Source organism: Chelmon rostratus, chromosome 24, assembly GCF_017976325.1.
Source record: "Chelmon rostratus isolate fCheRos1 chromosome 24, fCheRos1.pri, whole genome shotgun sequence".
NCBI lineage: Eukaryota > Metazoa > Chordata > Actinopteri > Chaetodontiformes > Chaetodontidae > Chelmon > Chelmon rostratus.
In genome coordinates this window covers 693,673-712,732 of record NC_055681.1, presented here as the reverse complement: position 1 = coordinate 712,732, position 19,060 = coordinate 693,673, and the positions used below count along the sequence as shown (strand labels likewise).

General features: G+C 46.6%; 2 protein-coding genes across 9 annotated transcripts; both read right to left on the bottom strand.

Moving 5' to 3' along the window:
• Positions 1-1,475: 1,475 nt before the first annotated feature.
• LOC121627647 (dynein light chain Tctex-type 1-like) lies at positions 1,476-3,766 on the bottom strand. Its single transcript, XM_041966672.1, has 5 exons — positions 3,607-3,766; positions 3,176-3,217; positions 2,562-2,685; positions 2,295-2,372; positions 1,476-2,177 (listed from the first exon to the last, which is right to left on the bottom strand). Exons 1-5 carry the CDS (start codon positions 3,640-3,642, stop codon positions 2,104-2,106), a joined length of 354 nt encoding a protein of 117 aa, XP_041822606.1. The 5' UTR covers positions 3,643-3,766; the 3' UTR covers positions 1,476-2,103.
• Positions 3,767-4,002: 236 nt separating this feature from the next.
• rpgrb (retinitis pigmentosa GTPase regulator b) lies at positions 4,003-17,429 on the bottom strand. Of its 8 annotated transcripts, XR_006008081.1 has the most exons (18): positions 17,328-17,429; positions 16,388-16,513; positions 16,207-16,299; positions 15,778-15,840; positions 15,536-15,694; positions 15,065-15,214; positions 14,756-14,914; positions 14,291-14,446; positions 14,080-14,204; positions 13,738-13,929; positions 13,289-13,475; positions 12,697-12,791; positions 12,550-12,609; positions 6,770-6,943; positions 6,624-6,696; positions 6,421-6,539; positions 4,857-6,081; positions 4,003-4,045 (listed from the first exon to the last, which is right to left on the bottom strand). XR_006008081.1 is itself a non-coding variant. In XM_041966563.1 (17 exons), exons 1-17 carry the CDS (start codon positions 17,356-17,358, stop codon positions 5,854-5,856), a joined length of 2,190 nt encoding a protein of 729 aa, XP_041822497.1. In that variant the 5' UTR covers positions 17,359-17,429; the 3' UTR covers positions 4,306-5,853. The 8 variants fall into 8 exon arrangements, 7 of the variants coding, with proteins under 7 accessions (XP_041822497.1, XP_041822498.1, XP_041822499.1 ...); XM_041966563.1 differs by lacking the exon at positions 4,003-4,045 and having other exon boundaries at positions 4,306-6,081; XM_041966564.1 differs by lacking the exon at positions 4,003-4,045 and having other exon boundaries at positions 4,306-6,081; positions 6,421-6,536.
• Between the last annotated feature and the right edge of the window lie 1,631 nt (positions 17,430-19,060).

Sequence of the window (19,060 nt, the reverse complement as noted above, 5' to 3'; positions counted from 1 at the left end):
GGTGGTGCTGAATTGATTCGTTTATAGACAGAAAATGAATAACCAATAATTCTGATGATAGATGAACCTTTCAGTCATTCATGAGGTCAAAGCTGCAGCTGCTCCTGGATCAGAATTAGCAATGCATTCCTCCACTCTCAGTGGTGATGAGACGACACAGGACAGGCCAGAAAGAGGGGGTCCTGATGTGGGAGTGAATACTCAGGGGACTGTTCAGAGGTGAATCCCCAACAGAGGTGGACGTATGTGGGTGAGAGTGGACGAATGCACTCCTCAGTGAGACGATGTGCAGAACATGAACCTATTCATGAGTTAGGTAAGATATGGGTGGAGTAGGACAGACCATAATGTTTTATATTGTCTGTATGATAACGGCAGAGTTTTTCTGATCTGACCCTGAAACTCTCTCAGATCATCTGATCTGATGCCGCTCGTTATTAAAGTTCTCTTCAGGCTCGTATCAGCGGAGTCCTTTCTACACCATCATCATCATCACTCCACTGCTCAGCAGGACCTGGCTGATAAACATCAAGAACAACGGCAAATACTGACCCAGGAGCAGCTGCAGCTTTGACCTCATGAATGACTGAAAGGTTCATCTATCCTCAGAATTATTGGTTATTCATTTTCTGTCTATAAACGAATCAATTCAGCACCACCAAGAGCACGTTAGTGCCAGCTCAGTTTCACTAATAACAGCCTTCATCACTTCACTCTGTGAAACAGAGCGATCAGCGGCTGCAGCGAGGTCTGTGCTGAACTTCTTCAGCCACGGCGCAGTAAAACCAGGAGGCTGCCTGTCATCTCAGACCACCACTGAGAGTGTCAGTTTAACCATCAGTTCACCTCTAATCATGCTTCATCTAACACACGTTTGATATTTGGTTCATCTGATCAGATTCCTCACATGTTTCTGATGACTGTAAGATGAATATCATTCAGTGTTGGACATCAACAGAATTTGAAGAAGAATGGATTGTGTTGCAGAGATATCTACTGAAGTCAGCATGCTAACCTGCTGCCCCCAGTCTGTTTGGAGGATAAATATTAAAAAGTTGGTCTATTCTTAAATATTGCACCTTTAAAAAAATGCAAAAGCTTGTTTGTTGCTGTTTTGTGAAAATATCGATCATTTAGTCATGTTTGTGTTTTCTGTAATTTCCTCTTTTGGGTAAAATTTGAACTTTCTGAAAAATCTTGTTGCAACTTTTCAGCTGAAAAGATTTTGAAACAAACTTTCACAAGCAGAAACAAGAACTGTGACTTTAAATCCACGATATGTCGTGATCCGTCCTCATCAGTTCCCAGATTCTTCTAATCACACGAAGATCTGGAACAGTCGACATCGGGTGTCAGGTTAAAACTCTTGATTCCCACTCAGTGAGTTTTTAAAAATCTCTAAAAACCAGACTTGAACTGAGCAGATTACAACCTAATGTCAACCAGAAAGCCTGAGAAAGTATAACAAGTCTATATTTATTGTTTTCCCACAATACATCTCTTCTTCACACTGACACACTTTCTGATGAGCTCCGTCTGCAGTGCTCGCTGTGCACATCATAATAACTGAAGCGTCACTTTCGTGTTGCAGCTGGTTACAGCGAAGCGTATTTTCTTCTTTCCGTCTTTACTCTCTGAAGAGAAATGGCCAGAATCTGCTGTTTGTTCGTAAATCTCTTCACGTTTATTTTCCAGCAGCAAACAACTCCGAGTACAAAAATCCTGTCTCTCGTTGACATGATACACATAAAGATCAGAAAAAAAAAACCACAGAAGAAGAATCTGCAGCTGCTGCATGCTGTCAGGCGTCAGTGAGTGATGAATACAGCCGTGTTAAAGCACGACAGTGACGTGAGAAGATAAATACATGAAGATGATGATGTTTACATGCATCTGAAGGCTGGAAACAAGAAAATACAGCTGCTTCCTTTTCTGCAGCTTGTCCTCAGAGGTGAAGCTTCCAGGTGTGCACAGCTCGATGGAAGTGGACTGTGGCGCTTGGTGGCCCCCTGCTGTTCAGAGGAACACACTGCACGCCTCCTCTGCTGGGAGTGGTGGTCATGTATCTGCAGGTGTGTGTGTGTGTGTGTGTGTGTGTGTGTCCTATGCAATCGCCACAGCAAACACGCTGACCACACAGTACATGGTGCGGTTCTCCCATCTCACCGTGCAGCTTCCTGCAGAGACAAAACCACAAACAGGTTCATGTTCGGAGGGAAAACGGAGACGTGAGCGAGAACAGAGGAGAAATGGTGGAACGATGAAGAATCATTTTCAGTGGAAACTCTGCTCACCGTCCACGGCAGTGTCCCAGTAGCAGGAGTTCGCTGTGTGGAGGCCCGCTCCTGTTTTCTGCATCACAGCACACGTCACTGTACGAGGAAACAGGAAACACTTCATCAGATCTGGTCACAACAGCAACAACTCCTTCACAGAACTGATATTTGGGGAAATGGAGACAGGAGCCATTGCTGAAGAAGATAATTTTGCTGTAAAATCTAACTGTCACACTCCTGAAACCACTGTGGCTTCATGAGAAATCAGCAGAGACGGAAACACACCGATGTACTTGTATGGTTTCCCCTGTTTGATGAGCTGCGTGAGGCAGCGCTCCACGATGCTGGCCGTCCATTTGTTCACCTGACTCTGGCTGTAGTCGTCACCGCCTACGACGCTCTCGATGCACTGAGAGACACACACACACACACACACACACACACACACACACACACACACACACACACACACACACACACACACACACACACAGCAGATCAGTGTTTACGGTCATGTGGGAGTCACTGGGTGCTGATCCCCCCCCAAGGAGACTGGAAGAAAGAGCGAACGCTATCCTGGACTCAGCAGCAGATTTTTACAGAGATAATCTCTGTACTTCTTTATGAACACATTCTCTCTGTGAGTGTCGTCTGCTTGAGAAATAACTGAAATGATTAAATCGATTACCAAAATAATTGGAATTAAACTTTTTTCCATTGATTAATCGACTGACTGCTGCAGCTTGTTCCATCCACAGTTATAGATGGAACAAGTCGATACGGTCTGATAAGAGTGGAAGAGTCATAACTGAACAACCTTAAAACTACCGAACAGGAGGAAACAAGAGGATGTGATGAAGATGATGTTGATGAAGATGATGTTGAAGGATTGGCTTTACCTCTTTCACAACACTGTCAGCTTCTTCAGAGCTGAACGAGCCCTGAAATATGGAAACCAGACATCAGCAGGTTATCATTCATACTGTACATACATTATATACATCCTCATGAGAAAATTAATCACATCAACCACACCAAGAAGGAAGACGGATGAGGTTTTAGCGTTAATAGCCTCTAGGATAAATACGGGAAACCTTTAATATCAGTCACACTGTCACTTTGAACACCCTGCTAACTACCACAGGTCATCAGATAATCCTGGATATTATATGCAGCAGTTTAAGATGATCTCAAACGAAAAACCAAGCGTTAGCATCACAAACCATCTTGGGCGTAACGTTAGGAATGGCTAGCTTGGGTAGCTAGCTTTTAGCTAACTAGATCACTTCTCGCTTGACATTGAAACAAATACGTCGATTCAGAGACAAACCTCGTTGCCGTTATGATATTCGTCCATTCCTCTCATCTGCTGTCGGTCCACAGAAGCTGCAGTCTTTATTTTTTAGGTTAAAAGCAGAAGAAAAGACGAAGGAGCGGCGGACTTCCTGCGAGTTGTCAACACTCAACGACGACGAAAATAAAGCACGAAGAAGAAGACGGTTAGCTCACTGTGGACACCTGCTGGTAGCACCATGTAACCGCGCTTTAACAACACAACGTTATCACCTATATTCACTCGAGTTTATTCGATAAACACATCAGCAGAACGTGAAAAAGACACATAAACAAATACCAATTCATATTTTGCGACACTACCTCTACATCACCTGTTTAGACTCACCTCTGGACATGAAACGTGGCCGCAGGTGTCGGCGTTCACTTAATGACATCAATTTCTTCTTCTCTTCCTCCATCTCCTTCTTCTTCTTCTGCAAACAGAAAGACAAAAGTCCACCTGTCGACCTTCCACGTCTCCAAGCTGCATTTTTTTTGCTTTAATTTAATTAATTCCAAAAACTTAATTGAATTACTTACTTTTTCATCAGATGCATCTGTAAAAGATGAGGTAATATGACCAGAAGGCTGACAGTTAGCCAATTTTTAATCAATCTAAGCTCAAATTCAGACCTCGTTCTATAGTTCAAATAATTTTATCTGCATTTTATCTGCAAGAGGAACATCAGTGAATTTGCTGGGACGTATGATTTTATGACAAAAACTATTCCTCCACCTGTCAGGAGGGGCAGCCCACATGTGGCCTGAGAGGCAAAACCCAGGGAGAAAAGTCTGCAGGGCACTGGCTGCTGTGACCTACATTATTATAATTACACAGTATTTTAATGTGCAGTAATAACAGAAGGCGACTCACCTCTGAACTTCCACATTAAGAGGAAAAAAATGACAACTCACGTTCAGCTTTATATCAAAACTTTACTGATATCACAAAAGTCCAGATGATATAAAACAAATATGAGTCAGTTAAATGAGAAAATGTCAGAATATAAAACTCCTTCAATCAAAAGTGCAAACGTGCTCAAGGACCATGTCACAATAAATACGATTATTTATATCCTCACAGTTTAAAACACACACACACACACACACACACACACACACACACACACACACACACACACACACACACACACACACACACACACACACACACACACACACACACACACCACAAGGCTCAGCTGCTGGGTCGGAAATATGTGCCACACAACAGGAAGTACAAACCTTAAAGGTAAAAACCGCCCAGCGACACGGCGGTACTGGTCATACTGGTGAGCAGGAGGCTCAGCTGTGCTGCAGGAGGTCACTTGTGAACAGAAAGTGTTGGAGCTGATTTAAAGCTGTGAAATCCTGTCAGGTGACCAGCCACACCTGTCTTTGATGACATCATAACAGAAAACCAATCAGAGTTTGGATCTCAACGTGACAGGAATTCTCTGCTTCATGTTGAAATCCTTCACATTTTCGTGATCTGATTCATCCCGTAACTCTGTGGCGTCATTGTGAGAGGCGGAGTCAGCCATTCCCGCCCTCGAATCAAACGAGCTCCACACATCCTGCTGCTGCTTCACATTAAAAGCATTCACGAGCAAACCGAGCTTTTATCGTGAAGAGGCTGCAGTTGCAGCTCCTCCGTCCATGAAGGCTGTGATGTGACGTGCACTGACACACTCCGGAGCTCACCTGTACGTCACTGCAGCAAGGTGCCACGTTAAAGCACTGGAGTTCAACACAAACTAGATTTTCAGGGGGCGTGAAGTCTCTCTGCCAGCTTCAGGTCGCATGTGAAGACGTGAAGTTTGTTCCTGCTGCGGCTTCACTTTGTGCTCCAGGCTGACACGACGGGTATTTACACAAACACCTGGTCTGGCCCAGAGGAGCTGGGTGATACACCACAGATCAGCCCCGAGGGGAGCTGCTCCGACACACAGGCTCCCGGTGGAGTCTGAGATCTGCAGCGTGTCGGCAAAGGCGGAGAAGAAGACGACTGCGAGCAGGTCAGTACGGACAGAAAGAAAGGTGGATTTAAAATACTTAGAAATCGGCTTCACAGGTGTTTCAGGGAGAAGCGCTGACACCTTTGTCAGTGGACTCATACAGGTTAAAAGGGTTTTGGTGAGTAACACTGAGTGAAACTCCACCGCGCTCCTTTCAGTGCTCATGAGCCTTTTCACAAGTTGCTCTGACTTCTCTTGGCCACCTGAGAGTTTGGTCGGGGGGGTCACAGCACGCTGCAGGCTCCAGAGCGAGGCCCCCGGGCCCCAGAGGGCAAAGATCTCTGCTGAGCTCCGCCTCCGGTCGTCTCCGGCTCGCGGCTCCCGGCGGCGGCAGGGGAGGGAGGCTCCCCCTGCAGGGCCGCGTCCCCACGGACGGACGCCTCCGCCGGGGTCCGGTCCCCGTCGTCGGTCTGCTTGGACCTGGAGGAGGACAGCCGTCTGAAGAGAGACAGCTGAGAGGACAGCGAGAGGTTTGAGGACGAGGACGGGCCGACAACACAGAGTTACACCTTCCCTTCATTTCAATGACAGAAAACTGAGACGCTCCAAAACCCTGAACGTTACCGGGAAACAGAGCACATGTGGAAGCGCTAACAGGCTTTAACCATCACGGAAATAACAAGGAAATCCAGCGGCGGACAGGGGGCGGGGCTAGTACATTTAACAAATACACACACACATGTTTCAATGTAATACGCATGTTTTAAGACACCTGAAACAACTCTTTAAGTTTAAATGCAGCAACAAACGACCGTCATCATTTCATCTCCAAACATGTTCAGATTTGTTACCTTTTTGCCGGAGCCTGATTGGCTCTTGGAGCCGCTGTCTGCCGTCCCATTGGCTGCTCGGCCGCCGTCGTCGGCCCGTTGTTCAGCTGAAGCGTCGGGCTGCTCTGTGACTTCAGCTGCTGTCGATAAAGAAACAGTTTGATGTACAGTTCCTTCATTCGTCTCTCAGGATGTTTCTGTTCAGCGCTCACCTGTCTGCTCACCTGTCTGCTCACCTGTCTGCTCACCTGTCTGCTCTCCGTCAGGTGAGGATTCTGCCTTCAGCTCTTCAGGGTTCTGCACAGATCAGGTGTCACATGTTAGATTCAGTCATTCGTTCATTCATTCGTTCATTCATGAACAAACTTACAGGACTCAGAGTCTCCTCCGTCCTTTTCTCCGTCGACTCGTCCAAACTCGACGACGCTTCCTCCGCCTCATTATCCTCTTCCTCCGCCTCCTCTTCCTCGACACTGTCCTCCTCTTTCTCCTCTTCGTCATCTTCCTCTTCGCCTTTGCTCTGAGCAAATCCTCGAATCAAATCCTGACAAGAAGAGTGAAGGAAGACACTTTGGAACGGAGAAGTTTCAGGTTCAGCAGCTTCATAGAAACAAGCATCAGGATGAAGACCAGGTCCTGGTGTCATGTGATCTGGTCTCTTCAAACAGAAAGGACAAAGAAAATCAAGAAGACTCAAATCCAGGTAACGCTGGGATGGTTTGGTACCTGTGGAGGAGAGGAGCAGAAGAAGAAGCAGGGAATGATGGGAAATGATTACAACACAAAGGCTGGAAGAGGAAAACAAACCCCACCTGATCCTGAAACCGGCCAATCAGCACACAACAAACCGGCTGAGGAAAACATCCGACATCGCAGTTTATGGAAAGCTGCTGAGAAGGTGAGACTCTTTTTCTAACTGCTGAAGTTATTTATGAAGCGAAGACGTCAAACGAAACAAACGATTTCCAGCTTTTCTCTCTTTCAGAAACGTTTGGAGCTGAATATTTGTGGACTGGTGTTCGCTCTCTTCCGGCATTTTACCGACAAAACTATCGATTAAACAGAGAAAAATGAGAAATTAAAAATGAAAACTGTCGCTTGGATCCCAGAATTCACTTCTTTTTCCCCCAATTTTATGCATTTGGTGGCTACGTGTACATAAAGTCCAAACATGTTGAGGGAAAACTGTAAATGTTGATTACATGTTAATTATACGAGCTATGGTCATTTGAAGCAGCGGGTGGAGGACAGCAGGACTCCATCACCAGCTGCAATATTTACATCTGAAATCTTTTCTGTGCATCTCAACACATCGCACATCTCTGCTCACCGTTTCAGATTTCTTTAAGGCCACAACGTTCAGTGAAACTGTGCGTCTCGGTGGTCTCACTCACAGCTGGATGTGAGGACTGTGAGTCTGCACAGCAAGGCGAGCTGTTCGCTAATGCTAGGCTACCATGCTACAATGATTGCTAATGCTAATGCTAGCGTTAAAGAGTGGCAATGGAGCTTCAACACTGAGGAAATGTCAGATTTGTTTGTCTGACAATGACCTCAATGCTTTTAAAAGTGTATCCAGGCGTCCATGAATGAGTGACTGAATGAAAACATGGACAGTATACCCTTGTTTTTCACGGGTTACGTTCCAAAAAGAACCCGTGATAGGCAAAATCCGTGAAGTAGAAACCTTAATTTTTTTTTTTTACAATTATTATACAATTAAATACTCTATTATACATTGAAAAGAAAGAACAAACCATTTTACAGGCTCAAGCATTTGTTTCACAAATAAAAGTACTTTAGAAACGTTTTTTTTTAACAAATAACTTCTATACTGTGCTGTCAAATAATAATTTTAATCATCGATGTGAACAGGGTTAGGGTTAGGGTTTCAAATTAAGGCTTCAAATTGTGGAGATTAGCACCGCCCACCGCGACCCGAGTGATTGGATTAAACGGGAGAAAATTAAAATGATTATGAAAAAATGCAAAGTACAGTCGGACAAATAGTGACTCAGGTGTATTTCACTGCTCCTCTGCATCCTGACTCCGCTCTGCAGTGTTTTCTTCTTTTGAAGCCCGTGGTGCAGGTGTGTTTGTTCGGGAGAAGAACACAGTGATAGGCAAAACTCCAAATTACAAGAGAATTTGCACGTACGTAATGTAAATTTGGCGAGCTGTTTTACGTACGTGTTCATATTAAACTGCAACGTTATTGACGCACAGGTAGAGAAGAAGCAGAGTGACTTTTTAGCCAATCAGAATGCAGAACACAATGCACGATGCAAATCTGCGAAGTAGCGAAACCGTGAAAAGTAAACCGCGTTATAGCGAGGGATCACTGTAACACCTGATCTTTGAGAGCTGAAAGAAGAAAACTCACCTGTCGGAGCGCAGACAGGAGGAGCGAACTTTACAGTCAAGCTTCAATCACAAGAGAACTGGAAATATTGCTGCTAATCCTCCAAACGGCCATGTTTGTTCCCCTTCAGCTACATTTATAACCTCAGACAGAGACACAGCAGAAATCCTCAAGTCTTCCCGATAAGCTTACCTTTGATTTATTGAAATTATTGATTCATTTCTTAAAGTTGTCAAACTTTAAAAACAACACGCAAAAACATAAATGAAATAAAACATTTATTCCAAACACAGAAATGAATGAAAAGACAGAAACCGAGAAAGACAGTAGAAAGAATAAAGACACACAAACATGTGCAGGATGAAAGCAGCCTGTCGGGATATTTAATCACATCGTTACTCTGATGAAGTTTTTTAATACTGAGCCAAAAGTAACAGAATACTGCTGCTGAGCACAGCAGGATGCACCCGGCGGCAGGAAAGACAAACTATTCTTTAAGCCAAATATACTCATTCATAAGAAGACACAAAAACAAGTAAACAAAGCCTCCGAAAGCATAACGTGAGACAAATTTTAGCACTGAATGGACGGCTGGATGGGATTAGCTCAGAAAGCAACTTAGAAAAGCATTCAACACATGTAAAACCGAGGAAATGGCGACATAAAATGAAAGAAATACGAGCACAAAGGCACCGTGTGTGATTAGAACAGGGATTTGGGTCTTTGTGTTGGACTTTCTACATCCCCAAACTCTAAACTCACGTTCCAACTTGGAAACAGGTGATTGTAGCTTCTAGTGAAACGAGACTGAGGAAGTGACGAGCCTCAGATGCTTTCAGGTGAACAGAATTCTGATCAACACACTGAAATTTGTGCAAAAAACGAACATTTCACGGAAAAAGAAACTGTGTCAGTCAAGAGGAGACGTTAGCCGCTACGGCTAACGTGTTAGCAAACAGCTGCCTCCCCAACATCAGCATTCATTCATCTTTGTTCGTGTCATCTCGGTGAAACTGACTCCAGAAGCAACTGGTAGTTTCATCCAGTTTGAATCTTTCTATTTGATGAAGGTGTTTTTGGTGATTTTCTTTGCAGATGACGATCTAATTTTTTTCACAGAAGATTTAATAGAATTACTTTTCCTACAGCGTCATTTCATTTTGGGCTAAAACCACGAGTCAACGGTTCTGTGAAAGCATTTCAATGTTTCAGTGTCACCTTCGACTCATGGAAGAATACTGAAAGGATCCGTCTGAAGGATTTGTGTTATTTCAGGTTGAGGTACTGAGGCAACACATCATCCCAGAACTCCTCTGACTCGCCTGCTGCCTGACCTTTGACCCCTGACCTTTGAGATTTTGCACTTTGTCTTTTGACTTCAGACTTTTTCTTTTGAACAACCTCCTCCTCTTCTTCTTCCTCCTCTTCTTCTTCAGTCTCCTCCTCCTCCTCCTCTTCATCTTTGTCATCAACCTCTTCTTCCTCCTCTTCCGTTGCTTCTTCTTCACTGTCTTTTTCCTCTTCTGCCTCTTCTTCAGCGCTCTCTTCCTCTGCTTCAGCTTCATCTTCTTCCTCCTCTTCCACCTCTTCCTCACTTTCCTCTTCATTTTCACTCTCTTCTTCCTCACTACTTTCCTCCTCTTCCTCCTCAGCACTACTCTGTCCTTGCTCCTCTTCCTCTTCTCCTTCCTCTGCCTCACTCTCTACATCACTCTCTTCACTGTCCGAGGACTTTGAAGATTCACTTTCGCACTCCTCTTCCTCACCCTCGCTTTCGAATTCCCCCTCTTCTTCCTCACCTTCCTCATTTTCAGACTCTCCTCCTTTACTTTCCGTCTCATGACTCAAACCGTCGTCACTTTCCTCCTCCTCTTCCACATCACTTCCTTCACTCTCTTTTCCTTCAGTCTCATCATCATCGTCACTTCCTGCCGTCCCGCTTCCTTCATCTTCTTCCTCTTCATCCCCGCTTCCCTCCTCTTCTTCATCCGTTTCCGACTCCTCTTCTGGTTGAAGAGTGTCGCTGTCTTTCTCATCTTCTTCTTCTGTTGCTTTCTCGATACTGTGACTGACATCCTCCTCCTCTTCTTCCTCACTTACGTCAGTACTCGTTCTCTGCCCTCCCTTCTCCTGCTTGGCTGTCGCAGAGCCCGTTTGCTCCTCCTCACTTTCTTCCTGGCTCGTTTCCTTCTCGTCCTGGCTCGTTTCCTTCTCGTCCTGGCTCGTTTCCTTCTCGTCCTGGCTCGCTTCCTTCTCGTCCTGGCTCACTTCCTTCTCGTCCTGGCTCGCTTCTTTCTCGTCCTGGCTCGTCTCCTTCTCGTCCTGACTCGTCTCCTTCTCGTCCTGGCTCGTCTCCTTCTCGTCCTGACTCGTCTCCTTCTCGTCCTGGCTCGTCTCCTTCTCGTCCTGGCTCGCTTCCTTCTCGTCCTGGCTCGTGCTGACTTCAGAGCTCTCAGGTGCAGGTACAATGTTGATGCTAACCGTGGATTTGTTGCTAAAATCGTAGGATTCTGATTCGTCGGCCCGCATTTTCCTCACGCTGTGTTTCATGACGCCGCGGCTGCTCTCGGATGGGGACGGCGACGCCGAGCTAAAATGGCTTCTGGACGCCGCCTCGTGCAGTAACAGCGACCCTGCGGCGAGAGAAGCGGTTCCGGCGAGCAGGCTGAGATCTGACGCCTCTTCCTCTGTTCCCTTTGCATGTTCGGACCCTTTTTTTGACTGAGCCTCTTTTTTGTTTTTCTCATCCTTAGATTTTTTAGAAAAATCTGTTTTCTCTTTAAATTTTGAGTTTTTCTTCACCTCAGAGTGCAGTCGGCCGCCGCCTGAGCTCTCTTCATTCAGAGCACCTCTCAGGTGAAAACCAGGTGAGCCCGTGTCACTGCGCTTACCTGCCGAGCTCACGCCTGCATGCTGACTTCCCACGACCATCGGTTTGCTTTTCACACTGACGGCTTTAGGCTGCGCTTGCTTAACTTTGGCCGCTGCAGACTCACCTGAAACTGTCTTTCTGGTTTCAGGACTTTGTTTAGAGTCTGAAAGCTTCCTGCCAACTTCTATCAGCTGACTTTCCCCCTGAGCTGGCCCGAGCCGCCGCTTGATCGCTGCCTTCCTAAAGTCGCCTACACTCGTGTTTTTACTGGGTTTCCTCTGAAGCTCCTCCACGGCCAGGATCAGATTCTCCTTGTTCCGGTCGCTTGTTTTCGGTCTCTGCGGGCTCCGAGAGGCCGGAGAGCGAGCGCCGTGGCCCCTCAGGAGCTCGGTGGGTAACGCCCGGCGAGGAGAGACAGCCTCGCTCGTCTTTTTGTGAGATCGGGGAGTCGAAGAGAAGCCGCTCTGCTTCAAGAGCTTCCTCTCCCCTTCCCGGGTCTCTTTCTGCCCTTTACTGGTGTTACCATGCTTACCCTTCTTCTACGCCGGCACGAGAAAGCAGGAAGAGGATGAGAGAGAGGCGTGCATTAGAGAGGAAAAGAGACATGCAGAGAAATCAAAAGAGACGAGAGGAAATCTGAACTCTACGACAGAACAATGGAAAATGTTCATGACGTTTCACAGCTCCTCCCCACACCTGAGCTGGAAGACGAGGCTGCTGCTCAGTTTCTCTTGTAAAGTCACATGACTGATACGTAGAAAACAACCTCAGAAATCTACCTGCCGAGGGAGAAACGAGCTGAGGAATAAAGGCTGGCGTGCAGGAGAGGAACTGTGAAACGTGTCTGACAGGCTGAGAGGAGGGTGACGGGAAGGCGTGAATCAATGAAAAAAGGCAGAAGAAGAGTGTGACTCACCTTCTGAACTGGAGACAGAGTGAGTGTCTGATCCCGGGGGTCCATCTTCATCACGTGGGTCTATCAGGAGGAAGGAAAGAGGAAAATGAGAAGCAGAGTCGTCACGTTCCGCCGGTCAGGCATCAGGACGGACTGACGAGGTCTCACCATGTTGAGGAAGTCGGTGGTTTCTCCCAGGCCCTTAACGCTGTCGGCATCGGTCAGGCTCTCCACAATGCTGTCTGCCTCGCCCCCCGCCTGCCCTGACGAGGTGGGAAACCACAGAAAGTCATTCAGACATTGGTTTCATCCTGTGGTTTCACTGATCTGAGCTGAAAGTATGAAAATCTCAACACAAATCCTGCCTCTGTACTTTGACTTCCAGTGATTTTGGCCTTTATTTGCTTTTATTGTCTTCCATCCATTCTAATCTTTTGGTTCATTTACTTCATTTGCTTTACAAATAAACCCTGATTTGATTCTGACTGAGCGAGTGAGGCGTTATGTCCTTTCTGTCCTCACGGTTCCTTCCAATCAGCTGTCTGACAGTGTTGTACTGGTCTAAAGGACGAGAACGCAGAGCGAGCTCCAGCAGAGGTCAGAGAACATTCACAGGTATGAAACGTAAAGCAGAGGCAGAATGAAGCCACGTCAGAGCAGAAATAAACAGAGAAGCTGCACTGATGATCATCTGATGTGTCATTTAATTTAAACTGTTTCATGGTGCAGGTGGAGGTGCAGGTGGAGGTGCGGTAGGTACCCTGATGGTTTGACCCTGCGCTCCCGTGTTGGTGAGTGCCGTTCAGCACCTTTCTGTGGGTCAGCTCGGGCGGAGGCAGTCTGGGCGGGACGGTCTGGCTGGAGATGGGCAGCGGCGGGTGGAGGTAGCCGGGCGTCATGGTGGGCAGCGTGCAGAACATGGCGCCGAACTGGTCCGGAGATCTCTCCTGTGGGGGGGAGGTTGCGGTAGTGAATGAGCCAACAGAGTCCACGTGGAGCATAAACCAGCAAAGCGGCTCTCTGCACCGAGACTCAGAGACCAGAATGACTCAAAATGAGCTTTTCTCCTGTTGGCTGCCATCGAAGCTGGTGACAGCTGCACAGGTGTGACGGCTGCTGTCCTCAAAAAGAGTTTAAATTCCGCGTAAGAACCCAAAGTTTCCAAAAACAAACAAGCAAAAGGATCCCACCCCCGCGCTCTCTACCCACCCTCTCCCTCCTGCGAACCCGAGCCGAGAGGCTTCTCTGCAGGGCGGACGAGTCGGCCGTGTCCCCCAGCAGCTCCACGTACGGCTTCTCCAGGAAATCTTCCGTCACGTCGTCGGCCTCCAGGGTCACGCCGCCGCGGCCGCGGTCCCTCGGCCGAGCCAGGACCGCCATGTGACAGCCGCCGCACGTCACCTGAACGGACACAGACCACCTCTTCAAACGTCTGACACCTGGTTAGTGTCCTTAGATTTATGAATTAATGGATAGAAACATCTGTTTTATACCAAAGTACAAATAAAAGGTTTAAAAATAAATAGAATTGCTCGGATCGTGAACACTGACGGCCTGAACGTCGTAGTGGAGGAAGCGGGAACACAGCGTTGGTTTGAACTGGTTGGTGAAGTTCTCGTCTCCCAGGCCCAGTTTTCCATGTCTGCCGTCTCCAAACGTGTACAGCAAGCCTCCGTCTGGAAGAGAAGCAGCACAACAGGCGTGAGAAAACGGCGGGAAACCGAGGAGGCGGTCGGCTCGTAGGGAGGCGTGTGGCGCTCACCTGTGACGACGGCCGTGTGGTTTTCCCCGCAGGTCACCTGACAGACTCGACCCCTGCGGAAGTGCTCGACGGGCCGCGGCAGCCGCGACTCGAAGGTGAACGTCCCGTGACCGAGCTGCCCGAACTGACCGAGACCGAAGGTGAACAGGTCGTCCTCTGGAGACGGCAAACAGGTGACAGGTACAGGTGTAATGTGTGACATCACGGCTGAGCTCACTCAAAGACAACCACAAGCATTATAAAACATTTTGTTTGAGTTACTGTTGTTTTCAGCTTAGATCTACTTCCTCTTTTATACAGACCGTAACTATAGAAACCATTTACAGTGAAACCTGAGACACTTTAAATCCTGCTGTCGCTTTAATCGACATGTCAGTACCGCCATAATCCCTTCAGCCACTAGAGGTCGCTGCCTCACACTAAGCAAGCTCCTCGGCTGTTTTAAAGGTGTTTCAGTGTCACAACCTGCGAGCGCCACCGTGTGTCCCCCGCCGCAGGCCACCTGCACCACCGGCTGCTTGATGCTCTTCACCAGCTGAGGGACTCGGTGTCGCGGCAGCTGCTCGGTGCCCAGACCCAGTTTGCCGCTGTCGCGCTCTCCAAACGTATACAGAGCGCCTTCCACTGGCACACGAGGGAATTAAAACACTACCGTTAAACCGCTCTGAGGATTCACAGGTCTTCTGCTGATGAAGACCACCACATGTGGCTGAAAGCTCTGGAGGAGATAAGAATTTAACGTTGAGGTTTAGTTTCTTCCTTGTCTGCGCTCACCTGTCACGAAGGCAGAGTGGTAGTATCCACAGGACACCCAGCTGATTGGTCGTCCCACGCTGACTTCCTGTGGCGAGGTGGCGTGGCTCTCCTTCCCCAGACCGATCTGACCCTCCGTGTTGTCGCCCCACATGAACAGTTTACCGCTCGCTGTGAGGGGCAGGAAAGGAAACACTGAACGTTCTGTTTATTTAAAAACAACCTAAAAACATGAAGTAAAAGTCAACAAAACTACAAATCTAAATACAATAAATGCAAAAATCTACTTTAACAACCAAATCTGAAAATTAAAAAATAACATAACACAAAAATAACAAATAAAATTTTAAAAAATGTTGGTTTCAATTATTTTTTAAGAACATTCATATTTAAAGATCTAATCTAGCAACAAATTCTAAAATTCAGGATCATAAAAATGATTTACTGCGAAGCTGCCACGATGCTAACGTGAGCAGAACGTCTGAACGTCACCTGTGAGAGCGGCGGAGGTGTTCGAGCCAGCAGCGAGCATTTTGATTGGTCCGTGTGAGTCAAAGGTGTGGATGGTCTGGAAGGACGTCCTTTCCTCGCAGTCGCCGAGGCCCAGCTGACCCTCGCTGTTCCCGCCCGAGGCCAACACTTTTCCCTCAGCTGCAGAGGAAACAGATGAGGAAACGGCTGTAATGTTTAAAAATCATCGCAGGTGAGGTGGAAGTGGGCGGACTCGCGCTCACCTGTGCAGATCAGAGTGTGGTTCCTTCCACAGGCCACGAGATGAACTCTCTCTGATTTAAGAGCTGAAAGGACACAAAGGAGATGATGAGGAGCTTCTTTTTCCAGACCTTTCCATCATTCCTCTGGGTCTTAAACCAGATTTTGGACTCTCCAGACTGCGATTATAACAGCAACAAATCACTCGGATCAGAGTTTATTTCTTACTGAGGACACTGCAGTTACTTTGCAGGACTTTTTTCAGATTTAAACATTCAGAGGTTTTATTCTGGCACAATGATTTTGGTTTGGTCCCGCACAGTTTCCTGTCCGGGCTGAAGGACGCGTCTCCTCCTCTTCCTCCTGAAGGCAGCTGTCAGTGGCAGCACTCACACACAATAATCTCTCTTTCTGGACTCAAACGTGGAGCAGAGAGCTATTTAAAGACCGACCTTTGACACAAGTGGGCTTGTTCACGGTCGCTTTGGATCCCAGACCGAGCTGACCCCAGTTATTGCTGCCAAACATGAAGAGTTTCCCATTTTCTGTGGAGACAAAGACAGAAGACCCTGAAAGCTCTGACACAGTCATTAAAAAAAACGATCCGCTCAGACACCTGAAAATGTCTCTCACCTGTAATTAAGGCGGTGTGCTCGTCGCCGCAGGCTATTTTTAAGGGGACGTCGTTTTTCAGCCAGAATTTGCTCGGGATGTTGTCGGCAAATTTGCTCTTTCCAAAAGTGAAAACGGCTCCTGACTCTGACAGGAAAGAAAAGAGTCACTGATTAAATTCTGATCATTATTACCGATGGATCACTTTTATTGATCACCTGTAAATACATGATCACATCAAGCATTTGCTTTTACATACTGTCATGATATCTGGAGAAATGGAAGAAGTGTTAAAACATTTTACTGCAGCAACACTTTAATGTCAAAATACTCGAGTTAAAGTGAAGTTAAGTAGAAGTATGGACTTGAAGTACCAGAAACAAATGAGCTCATTCGTTATGATGCTGGATTATGATTAAAGCATTAATGTGTCCCCGGTGAAGGTGAGGCTGATTTTAACGTGTCCACTGGAATAAAAAGACAATATTTAAGCATAAAGTCGCGTCAAATGGAAACACAGGAGAGATAAACACAAGCAACTGAACACTGTCGTTAAATCATGAACTTAGTGTGTGAGCAAAATCAAACATTAGCTTCTGAGATTAGCACAGAAACACATGAACATGAGGGCTCGCACCTGAGACCTGTTCATGTTTTAGCCGGAGAGCGCGTTTCAAAGGCAACTTTCCAACTACTTCAGAGTCAAGAAACATGGAAAAGCAAATACCGTGAACGAGTCAAGCAGCCGTGAATCACACAGACACGTGAATAACCGGCAGGTTGAAGCGGGGAAGTGAATGAAAAGGCTTTATTTTCCGTTAGCCAGCGAGCTAAAGGAGCTACATCTAGCTCCCTCGACCGCGAACAGCGGGGAAAAGATGGCGAACTAACATTTCACATGAAAACGCTTCGTTATTAAACCGCGGGAGAGTAAAACCATGAGATAATTATCGGTATTTACCTGGTATGTCGTCCTCAGCCTCACCTGCCATCTCTGCGGGACTTTAATCCGCTTTGCTCGGCGTCGTGGGCGTGTTGGTGCCCCTTCTTGTTTTCGACTCTGACAACCCGGAAGTAAACAAACGTTCTCCTAGGCTACGACGCTGACCACGTGACTGTTAAAGGGCCAGGACGTTTGTTTGGACGCTGCTGTTTTCACATGTATTTATGTTCATTATATGGATGTTACAGGCGAAATAAATGTCTCCTCATCTCTTTTCATTGAAAAGTAGTAATAAAACATTTCATTTGTACGTTTCAAAACGAATATAAGTTTTAAAAATTGATTTAAACAGGACAATGACAGTTTGTCATTAACCAGAACTCACTTTCTCAAAGCAGCTGTGGTTAAATTTGATCAGATGACCAATCACCAAAGTTCAGGGTCTGTTTCTGTTTCATGAATATCCAACTTGTCATTTAAAAATGTTGACGTCTAATTCTGGTATCAAAACAACGTTGTCTTTTCTTGATAAATTTAGAGATCGAACACTCATTCCTGCATCTTAATGTTGACTGGTACATTTACACTTTGTCACACTGCATTTGTTCCAGTCAACAGTTCAGCAGGTCAACCGAAATATTCTGCAGACACTGACTGTGACCAGCAGGGGGCACTGTGGCAACACCACTGTCTCTCTCGCTCTCTCTCACTGACACACACACATCGGAGATCATGGAGTGTGAGTGTGTGTGTGTGTGTGTTAATTATTCTGGGTCGAACCTCGTCAGCCACTAATTGGCACTGTGACACACACACACACACACACAAGGGTAGATCACTTAAACAGCGTTCATTAGTGAGTGTGTAAATGTCTGTGTGTGGAGGAATGAGCCACGTGTCAATGTGACTGTAAATCAAAGATCAAAGGTCAGCAGAGGGAGGGGTGGAGGTCACCCATGGTCAGTGTGTGTGTGTGTGTGTGTGTGTGTGTGCAGCAGTGATGAGTCAGTCCAGTTTAAATCCGATGAGTTGAATTTAGCGTAGTTGTTGGCCTTGTGGTCCAGCCTTACTTTCCACCTCTGGAAACTCAGTGAAGTACTACACTTATCTGTGATGCATTCAGAGTCTCTCTGTGGTGCATTCAGTGTCTCTGCGGTGTGTTCAGTGTCTCTGTGGTGCGTTCAGTGTCTCTGTGGTGCGTTCAGTGTCTCTTCAGCAGTGTTCTCTGATTGAACCCTGAGCTCCTGAAAAAAACGTCTGAGTGTGTGTGTCGAGTGTGTTCATGTGTGCTAACGTTCGCAGGAGATCCCTGCCTCACTGCGTGTGTGTGTGTGTGATCTGTCGCCGGCGTTGTCGGCGCTGTCAGGCCTTGTTTCCGTGACGATCAACTCTGATTATTCACCTGTCACAGCTCTCTCTCTGTCTCTGTTGTCTGCCTGCCGCTGGCCTGGCAGTCGCCATGGTTACGGTGGTTTTGACAGACAGCAGAGTTCAGTGATTTATTAGGTGATGAAATCAACTCTTGACTTGTTCTGACGACAAAAGTTTCGGGTCATATAGAAATGGATATAATGAGTTGAAGATGAGGCAGCCCGAGGTTTCACTTTGACTCAACACTAGAGGGCGATAAAGACGTTTTCTGCACCATTACTTAATATGATGTTACATTTTATTTGGTGGGTGATTTTAATCATATTTTTGTCATCTAAGACAAAAGCAGCTCTTGCTAGCTAACCAACGACATCAGCTGA

Excerpts from the sequence above, each read along its gene's own strand:
- LOC121627647 (XM_041966672.1), bottom strand. The coding sequence starts at position 3,642 with ATGAGAGGAATGGACGAATATCATAACGGCAACGAG. Across the intron at positions 3,218-3,606 it reads AATATCATAACGGCAACGAG|GGCTCGTTCAGCTCTGAAGA; the intron begins GTTTGTCTCTGA and ends TCCATATTTCAG. Across the intron at positions 2,178-2,294 it reads CTGGGACACTGCCGTGGACG|GAAGCTGCACGGTGAGATGG; the intron begins GTGAGCAGAGTT and ends TTGTCTCTGCAG.
- rpgrb (XM_041966562.1), bottom strand. The coding sequence starts at position 17,358 with ATGGCAGGTGAGGCTGAGGACGACATACCAG. Across the intron at positions 14,205-14,290 it reads CCACACGGCCGTCGTCACAG|ACGGAGGCTTGCTGTACACG; the intron begins GTGAGCGCCACA and ends CTTCTCTTCCAG. Across the intron at positions 12,173-12,549 it reads CTCTGTCTCCAGTTCAGAAG|AAGAAGGGTAAGCATGGTAA; the intron begins GTGAGTCACACT and ends GTGCCGGCGTAG.